Below are 10,429 nucleotides of genomic sequence, written 5' to 3' on the forward strand. Positions count from 1 at the left end.
ATTTTTTCACAACAACATACTATCCATAATGACCCTGCTGTCTATAAAATACATATCTCAAAATAGTTTGAATAGCTTTTTACAAATTCCTTAGTAGTAAGCCATTATTCTTTTATTGTGCTGCAATATATTTTTTAAAACCTGGCTTAAAATTCCTTAAAGTCAGACTTATTCTCTCTTCTTCTGTTCATAGTAACTCTGCTTCCTGTATGTGCTCTAAGCTTCCAGAATACATATTCACAGTATTTTTCATAAAAGCATAGGACAAAGAAAAAGGCACCAAAATTATATTTCATAACTGCAGTTCATACCCATGTCATGATGTGCCAACAGTTTTTATTTTTCCTATCTTTGGTCATTTCTTTGCTCCATTGTTAACAGTATGTAAGGCTTTCTAGGAGGATTATACTTGGAAAAAAATTCTGTAATAGAAGATACTGAAAGCTGTCTAATGTTTCAATCTTCCTATTTATGTGAGGAAATATTAATGCAAAGATGCTATTTAATAATTTCAACCTAAAATTTTTCATAAAGTAGACATCTTACACATTGCACAGGGAACATCTTCCAAGTTATAAATATTTTACTTTAAATCTTCTACTTGTCTCATTGTTACTGGGAACACACTAACTCACTGTTGTTTATCAGTTAATAGTCTTACTTATTTTTGTCTTTAAGTGAAAAGCACATAGTACTTTCTGCTCTAGAATAAAGACCTAAGACAAAAAGATTCCCCTACCTTCATTTCAGTATTTGCCAAATGGAGAAGACTCTGGTGTTATATATGTAAATTTTAGCTTCCTCTTACTACTAGAATACTGTTAAAATGATTTTTATAGTTACAGATTTACAAGTACTAACACTGTAATGCTTCACAATGAGGATGGTGTCAAGTGGTGTTTGCGTTAAATGGATATGGTGCTGCATTACCTGTTGTTTAAAACCAAATTGGCTTCTATGCTTTTAAATGTTCTTCAGGATCTGTGATCAGAAAAGCACAGCACAAGTTGAAAAATCTCACTTTGGAGTGTTTTTTGGTTATATTTGGGTTTTTTTAGTGGTGTGGATAATACTTGGGTACAACTACTACAGCTAATAAACAACCTCCAATATTCTTTTTGTACATTGTAAAGTGCCTAATTGTGGGTGATTCTGGTAACCTTTGAAATAGGGTTTGCTATGAAATTATTTTTTTCATACAGTTTTTGGCTTATGTAATATCCATGTGTGGTTTTTTGCTATTTACATATTGGAAACAAATAAGATTTTGAAGAAATCTTTTCCATTCCTCTTACTTAAATGGTAAGCTAACGATTTTGCCCATATATGACTGATAATTGAACACCCCTAATTTAAATTAACACCCCTCCCTCTGCCACCTGCCACCTCTGCATTGGTTTCTTTATGACTGAGGGCAAGTATTTTCAAGATTTGGAATGGTTTGACTTACAAAGTTCTGTAGTGACACCTGGGTGTCACTAATTATACCCCAGGCATGTGGGTGATTTCAGCCAGGTAAGTAGTCCTGCTTGGGCTCAGAAAGGCAACATTGAAGGCCGCTGAATCCTTATGGATTTGGAGCACAAAGAGTACCAATTGTGATACTGCTGACTGACACCAGGCTTCCAAAAGTTGAGCCTTGTAAAATATTGTAGAATTCTTTTAAAGAGTATTCAATAGTGAAACCACCCTTCCTCTAAAACTGCTTGTCGACCTTCAGGAATGCAAGAGCTGAAGGTAGAACCTGACTGGTTCAGCAAGGAGGTTAAAAAAGTGAGGAAACAACAGGGCTCTGCTCCTGCGTTAATGATACATTCTGCATGTGAAGTGCTTGTAAGTTGAGATGGTGTTGCTGATTCAAATCTACCAAAGGAAGCCTTCTTCTGAGGAAGGCTTGTCACAGCATGTTGAGCTTTTAGCTCTAAAAAATGGCTATAGAAATCCGTACTGTATATAGTACACTCTTAGGGAAAACCTGCTACAGTAAGCTTGCTAAATATTTCCTTACACCACTTTTAAGAAGTTACATTTTTTACTGTAGAGCATTTAAGAAGATAGTTTTGCCTAGGTCATTTTATATTAATGTGAAAATAATAAGAATTGGTTTGTCATTTAAATGCCTAAATTTCTTTAACAACAGTAAATTTCACAAAACTGAAGCAACTTTCTTATTCCCTATTCATTTTGTTGAAATGTTGCAGTTTAACTCCGCTTTCATAATGCATACGTTATAAAATTATAAAATGTATGCAAATTTATGTCTATTAGTTGCTCATGGTAATACCACAGCAAATCTAAGAGAAACTGATATATGCTGTTTATCAAGTGGCTCTATCAACTTGTTTGCCTTTTTAAAGAGTTTACCCATGTTGGACATATAATGTCTACTGCAGTAATGTTCCTATAGTATTTTAGTATCCTTACATGTACTCTGCATGCCTTGCACTTGTGCACTGTAAAGAATTTTAAAAACCTCATTATTTTACATAGGTTTTCCCATATCCAAGATAAGACAATTTCTAAAGCCAAAGATCAATAAATGTTTTATTGTCTACCAGTGTGCTTTTTTCCTGCTTTTTGTGATATATGCTACTCTTTATCAGCTTGCAAAATCTCCAAAGAGCATGTAATAACCAGGCTTCTTATCAGTTTTTCTATGAGTGTAAATTTTTTACTTCTTTTAAAAGTAATTGAGTAGGTCATTTATTCACTCCTTCTTTTGGGTGTAGTAGAATAAATACTTTTTGAGTCTAAATGCAGGTAGTGTCTTATTCATGTGGATGGCAGTTTAATCACAAAGAATCATTACAGATTTCGTATGAGTGTTTCCATTTTTGTGTATTTAAGTATTTAAATTTTTGAACCATTTCTAGAGAAAGATTGGTTGTACACCATGATAAGTGGAGGAAATTCTGGGTTTTACACTCAAAGGATTTGTCACCCTTCTTGACTGTTGCCCTTCCTAGGGCTTAGAAAGGGGTTGTGTTTGCTTCTTATAAAAAGAATTGTATTTAAAATCATTACATTGTCTCTCCTATTTGTTTCATCATAGCAGCACTAAGAAAGAGTATACTTAATAATGTTAATAATCTTGTAACCATCTTGAATTTGATTTTTGGAATACCAGATTTGGTTATGCATGTATTTTCTTTCCATGTGTGTAACAAATGCAGGTGAATTATGCCAAAATTGCTCAAATAGTTCCACAGTTGCAAAAAAAAAAATCCTTGAGGAAGCATCCTTCTTTAGCCTAAACCCAAAGTGCTACCAAAGACGCCTTCAGCAATAGCCATCAGTTGTGTTGCAGAAGCCAAGTGTGGTATGGTGTTGAGAAGAGCCAGTGTTGACATTTGGGAGGGGAATTTGAAAGTCTACAAGGCATTTGAGCTGTGGGACCCCTTCCTGAAAGTGTAAAAATGGTTTTTAGTGATGGTTAAAGTGATAGTTAAGAGGAAAGAACAGAACTATAGTGGGAGATCTGCTTGTGTCTCAGAAGGCAGCTTAGCCTTCTGCTTTCTCCATGCAGCCTGAAGCTTCAGGCTGCCTTTGGAATCGACAGTCCTCTGGACTTTGCAGTAGAATGGTTTAGCCCAAAATACAACAGTGAAAGGTTTGGCAGTATGCTTCTGGGATAAAAGCTAGCGTTGGGGTCACATGAAATCTTGCTTTTCAATCCACCAGGTCCACACTCTGTAACTCAAAGGACTTAAAAGGTCTTCAGCTGACCTCTGCTGTCATATGCAAACATGCATGATTCAGTGTAGTTCCATAGGGAGTATTCAAATTTTTGAAATGTTTATTTTACTGAGTACGTGCTGTGGGAGAGGAAAGCCTGGAAGTATCCTCCAGACAAAAGGGTAAGCATCTGGTACCTGTCCAGTGCTGTCTGTTCTAGGTAGGGCTGAGAAAATGTTGAAGATGTTGATTGAAAATGTTGAAGGTGGTTTGATTTGGATTTTTTGACAATTTTTCAAAGAATATGAAACACAATTATTGTTGCTTGCATCCTTAATAGGTTGTTATCTGGTGAATCATGAAATAGACCAGAAAACCCTCTTTTAGAGGAGTATTCATGCTCCATTCCATGTTAAAAGAAAGTAGTTTTTTTATACATAACTCTCGAGTTGAGATTAAAGTGTTGCTTTCCAGGGGGTGCAGCACCGTTGACTCTGAGGGAAGGTCAGCTTTTTATGAAAAGGGAGCATGATATGTCTCTTTTTAAAGCAGACAGGAAAATAAAGAATTTTTCTCTCTGAATTTTGAGCTTTACAAGCTACTTTGAGTGGTTCTGGATAACCAAATTCTCATTCCCCTCAACTGTCAGATTTTAAAGCAGCTTAACCATCCTCTCAGGTTTCTCTCAACTGTCAGATTTTAAAGCAGCTTTTTAACAAGTATAAAATTTGTATGATTTCCCAAAGTTGTCATTTCTATAGGTATATAGAAATATACTGTGTAGAATTTGTGCATTGTCAGAAACTAAAAGGATCCAGGCTCTTAGTTGGAGTTAGGTTGGTCTTCAAGCATCAGCAATGTCCATTTGCTTCCTATTCATTTGGCTTATATTGTGAGTAGGACAAACCTTCAAGATTTGGTCATACAATCTGTTTTTTTCTTTGAGTGAAATTTAGGTATCAGCCTGACAAGAAGAGAAAAATACAAAAATCTTCAGCCCTAACATTTTCTGGATTGCCATTTCCTCTTTTCATGGAGTGAGATTAAGCTGTTGCTGCCATTCCACAGAGGGTGTGAACTCACAGAAAAGGGACATGGCTCCCCATCAGCTGAGTTATATATCAAGAAATTTGGGCTGCAATTTACAAAAGGAAAACAGTTGTTCTGGACAGGGATTTGTTTTCCACAGGAAAATACAACGTGGTTATCTGTCATTTCAATTAATGCTGCTAGACATCATCCTCCATATGAGGAGAGTTACTAAAAACACAAGGGGCAAGCTGGAGTAGATGTTGTGTACTGCAGAACAAGTAGGACTAATGCTGTAAAAATGCAGGATGAGGTGGTGTGTATTGTTTTTAATGTGTTTTTCTAGGAAAACTAGGGTAACAAATCAACAAATAAATGACTATTTAATCAATTTCTATTGTTAGGATTGGAATTTTTTAACTTTTGGATTGGCACAACTGTGGCTGGCTTGCCACACTAAAGACACACATCTAATTTCTTTAACACAGACTATGCATTGTCCTTTTTTTATACTGCACTGCTTTTAATGCTTGCAAAAACTTTTAGTGGTAAGAGATTTTAAAATTTTGCTGGCATCTAGTAAAAAGGTAATAGAAATTTGAAAATAAATTAAGGTAATACAAAAGTTTTGCTCTGTTTAAAGACCATGATATCTTAAAAGGCAAAACTTTCTATGAAAATTCATTTTCTAAATGCTGCTGAATTCAACTCCATTCACAGTTTTTAGCTGAGGAGTGTTGTTTTCAGTGGAGCAATCTGCAAAGGTACCAGCTGTGTCCTTCCACAGACACAGTGGGCCAGGCAGCCCAGGTATATACTTACCATTTCTCTTTGCATCCCGTACCTTTGTCATTGTCTCCCACAAAGAAGTCCACCAGGCACAAATGGTCCTACATGGGTCTGTAATTACAAATTTACAAAACTATTACTCACGCTGTGTATACTCATACAAAATAGTACTGTTGAAGATGTTAATGGATGCTGTGTTCATGGTCTTTTCATGCCACCCCTTATGCTACCCCCCAAGATAATAACCTCTCAAGTGCTAATTAGGTAGCCTTATTAATGCAAATCACAATTAATTTTACTTATTGTCTTGCAACAACTTTGCAGCTCTGATTCTTACATGGATATTTGATAATTCTCAGCTCCTTTTAGACAGTACTAATTGCTAAAAAATTGTTTCCCATTTTTTTGTATATATATGTGTTGTCATTTTTATTAAGTGTAACACTTAGCACTTTGTTCTGTTTCTTTTTAAAGAAATACTAATTTTAGACCATTTCTCCAATGGATCAAAGTTACTTCAATTCAAACTAATTTTTTGTTTGTTTGTTTTCTATAGAAACATATTAGGATCTTACAGTCATAGAATAGTTTGGGCTATAATGGACCTTTAAGGGTCATGTAGTTCAGTCCCCAAGATCTTAAGGAAAACACTGAAATGTGTTGCCATTACAGAAGTGCATGCACACATGCATTATATGTAAGTTTACATATATGTCTTTTAAGATATGACCACCAACTCCATGGTACCCAGTGAGTTTCCTCAAGCATTTCTGATTATGTCTATACATTTAATTTGCCTTAATATTCCCTAGTCTTTTTTCCTGTATCCTGGCCTGCCATTTTGAAAAACAAACAAGAGTATTCCAGCTAATGCCTCTTCCTGGTCTGAAAAAATTTAAAAGCCAGACATGGTTTAGGGAATAATGGGTTTTTACCTCTGTATTTTAGTAAGGATACTTATGGTGCTCTGTTTCACCAAGGTGATGTGTGCTGCAAAGCACAGACATATAGACTGTGTGTACAATTTATAGACCTTACAAATTAGCATATCTAGCAAGGATGCCCCACTGGAAGGCCTGGATGAATGGCATAATACTCCCCCGTCCGAGGAATACACTCCTGGATGGGCCAAATCTCTAGTTTACAGGATACGTTCTAGAGGGGGCCTCAGCTTCTCAAGATAATGTAAGAGTTTCTGGCCTTGTACTACAATACCTTTAGGATGTCTGGTCTCCTGGCCTAACAAAATACTGGGACTATGCTGTTATCAGACTTAAGGAATTACAAGTATGCATATGAGAATACTGAGGATACATGAAAGTAATATAAAAGGTATATTAAAAAAAAGGCCGAAAATCATCCTGGCATCATAGCAGCTTATTTGTTTAGTCTCCATCTTAAATGACAGCTATAAATTTTCCTTCTTATTTCGGTTGTCCCTCAGACATTCTCAGCTTTCTTAGCTTTTTCCCCTGTCTTTGTGTGGTAGATTCTTCTTATACTTCCTTTTATTTGTGTACTGTTTGTCCGCTTTCATTTTGAGTTTGGTTATGAAAGAAATACAGCTTTCTTCTTGCACTGATTTTCTCCTTCCATGTTACTGCTTCTCCTATCCACTGTTATTTATCACTTCTCTTCACTCCCACCAGAAAAGTCACTTTTCTTAGACATTTTAGAGAAAGACCTGTTGCAAGATTTAAAACATACCTAAGTTACCCCACACCATGAATTAATCATTTTGGGAAATTGTATCAAGTCCAGGCTTGCTGCCTTTTGTAAAAACCTCCCATCTCTGGCAGCTCCATAAGTTTCTGATGTTTGCATCTGTACAAAATACAGTTATTCTAAACTCACAGAAAAAGGATTTTTGTTACAAAATTAATAGTTACTTTCAGTTTTACCATTATTTTTACCAGATTTTGACTAACACAGTTCTTTCAGTCTGTGTTCTCTTAACTTGCTGGTCAACACAAAAAGCTTCTAGGTGTTTTCTCTCCACTGCAGCGCTGTACCAAGGAAGGCGGCATTTGCCAAGAAGGCAGTATATGTGATGCGCATTAGAGATAAATGTGCCCAAATATCAGCTGCTGATGCCTGTGATGCCCAGCTATGCTGAATAGAGCAGCTCTTCAGCAGGACAGAGGAGGTACCCTGCAAGTTGGTTTCTTTGCCCACATGGATTTAGTAGTATTTCTGCTTTTTAACAAATCAATTAGGTATGTAAACATCAACCTGAAATACTGAAGATTAAGTTTTGAAGTGGGCAGGATATGCTGCTTAAATAAAATTTGTTTCCTCAATTTGCATTCAGTCTCTACAATCCTGTTTTGACTTCTATTTTCTGTACCTTTTGATTCAACTACACAGAAGAGTAAAGGTTTTATTTTTGGCAAAGTCTTTATGGGGAGACATATATACATACATCTGAGAAAATGACAATGTACAATGTATATCTATATATATTGTGTATATATATACATGCATATATATGTATATTTATAGATATAGATACATTGTACTACATATATCTTGTCATCTGAGAAAATGACAACATACAAATGCCTCATAGACTTGAAATATAAAATTAGCTTTATAAAATTAGCTAAATATAAAATTTAGTTTTTCAAAATATAAAATTAGCTTTTAAACTGTATTTTAAACTCTTTTGAAATTACTTGACTGTATTTCATGGTTGTGGTGTCTCTTTAACCTATCTGCTACTGGGTGTAAAAATTAAATATAAGGTGAGAAAGAAGATGCGGAATCTGAATGCTGAAAAAAGCCACTGGTCTTGCATGTGAAAAATGATCACTATACAAATAACCTTTCTTTTAAGAAATTTTAAAATCATGAGATGACTTTAATATACTTGTAGCAGGTCATTCAATTGAAAAGGTTTTTACATTACATTTCCTGAACAAGCAATATTGCAATGAATCTGAACTAGCAATGTGTGCGAAAGAGCAAGAACAGAGAGTTCCTAAGGCCTCGGAGATACAAGCTCAGAGATAGAGATGAATACAGTGTTTCATCTAAGACCTTGGAGAAGGCTTGAAGGTTTAAAATAGAATAGTCAAACAAGCACAAAATAAGAATAAAGATTTGCAGTTTAAGCAGAAATGTTTTAAGCAAGTAGAAATATGCCTCATGTAAGCAAATAAATTTGTAAATAAAAAAATTAGTTTCAAAGACTACCAATAGAACTTGTTATAGAGGTGGTAAAAAGTAGAAGAAAAGCAATAAGTTACTGTAGGGTTATATGATTGGATAGAAGAATATGCATTGCGGCAAATTGTGTAGAACGTAGCAATTAGCAATTGATGTATGAAGATGCTAGGGGGTTTTGTGAAAGTAGCTGATTGTGTAAGAAATTTATAAAAGACATTGTAGCTAGAATTACAATGAAGAATTTTAAATTGTACTATCAGAATGGCTTCTGTCGTGATGGCTTTGGATGTAACAACCTTACAGTCTCACCCTTCCATGAAACTGATTTTCCAATAAACCTTTTGTTGCCTAGTCAGTTGACCCCATCTTTCTGTATCCTGAACAATTGGTGCCCACTGTGTGAGGAACAAGACTAAATTGTTTAGTGGGTAAATGTTAGACCATTACATGATTAGAAACATGGAGAGAGAGTTTTACAGGGTGAAGTGTTCAAGCCTGTCCACCTCAGAATGAGTTCTTAAATATTTGTGTATGCCCTGGTCTTGTTTTGCTAAGACTTTTATCACCGGAGGGGTATTGGGGACAGACAAAGGTGATACAGAGACCCCATCATCAGAAGACATGAAAAAAACACTTTATTATTAGAAATCTACAGTTCATCTAGAAACAATGCTTGACCCAAGACCTGATTAGCCTTTAGGAATCTTCTCTCACACTATTCGCACACTCTGGAGAATCACATCTATAAACAACAGTTACAGAAAGAGAGATAATTGTTTTAATTATTTCTCTGAGCTTTCTCACAGCTTCCCAAGAAAATACTGGGACAGTAATGTCTCTCTCTGTTCAGAGAATATGTGATTACCACAGATGTTTATACTCGGGCATGTGTCTGACTGGTCTTCTGTTGGTTAAGTAGAAGCACATTGATACCGGATTAGAAGTAGCAGTGTTTAGCCCATTGCAAATCACAATTGAATTCTCCTTTATTTTCCCCCATGAACAGTCACCCTTTACATGAGGGCTGGATATTTCTCCAAGGATGAGGAACGATCCAGGAGGCAGCAGGTTCCCCTTCTATGGTCTGGACAAAGATGGGTATGAGATCCATCTCTACATGAGAGTTACTTCATTTGTTTCATGAAGCACATGCGGTTCCTTTTCACAGAACTGGTTTTGTCATGTATGTAGTTTACTCTTGCAGGTATTTTCTTTTTGTATGCAACCTTCTGAAAAATTCCTGTTCTTGTCTTCCTTTATTCCATACTTTTTCTTACTCTTTGAGAGAATTGCCATGTACTGACACCATTTTTTTGTTTGGTTTCTCTGGTTTGTTTTGGCTTTGTTATTTTGGTTTTTTTGACTTTTTTTAAACTTGTATTTCACCAATAAATATACACATTTTACAGATTTCATGTGTGAAAAGCTTTTAAGGGAATCTGAGCACAGATGCTGTTGGGGTTTTAGGAGTTTTCCTTTTGGATTTTTCCACTTAAGAAATTTTCCCTCATACATGCCGCTAGTAGACATAACGACTGGATACATAATAAATAGAAAAGAAGTTGTACTACGGAGAAGCTGGCTACTCACTCTTTACCTGAGGTTTCCAGTGTAGGGCAGAGATATCCTCTCCCTTTCTCCCTCTCTCTCTCCCTCTCTTCCTCCCTCTCTCTCTCTCTCTCTCTCTGCTGTGGGGTGAGCCTCCGCTCATGAAAGCAGCCGCTGAACTGGGACCTTATTAACAGCTGCTTCACTAAAAAAGGGACTT

General features: G+C 35.9%; 1 protein-coding gene across 1 annotated transcript in view; it reads left to right on the forward strand.

Annotated features, from left to right (window-relative positions):
• TMEM161B (transmembrane protein 161B) overlaps nucleotides 1-10,071 on the forward strand; it is a 49,341-nt gene extending 39,270 nt beyond the window's left edge. Inside the window, exon 12 of the mRNA XM_058043279.1 lies at nucleotides 9,668-10,071. Within this exon, the coding sequence (XP_057899262.1) occupies nucleotides 9,668-9,765 (98 nt within the window). The 3' untranslated portion in view covers nucleotides 9,766-10,071. The remainder of the gene's footprint in view (nucleotides 1-9,667) is intronic.
• The last annotated feature ends 358 nt before the right edge of the window (nucleotides 10,072-10,429 follow it).

Source organism: Melospiza georgiana, chromosome Z (genome assembly GCF_028018845.1).
Source record: "Melospiza georgiana isolate bMelGeo1 chromosome Z, bMelGeo1.pri, whole genome shotgun sequence".
NCBI classification, from domain to species: Eukaryota; Metazoa; Chordata; class Aves; order Passeriformes; family Passerellidae; genus Melospiza; species Melospiza georgiana.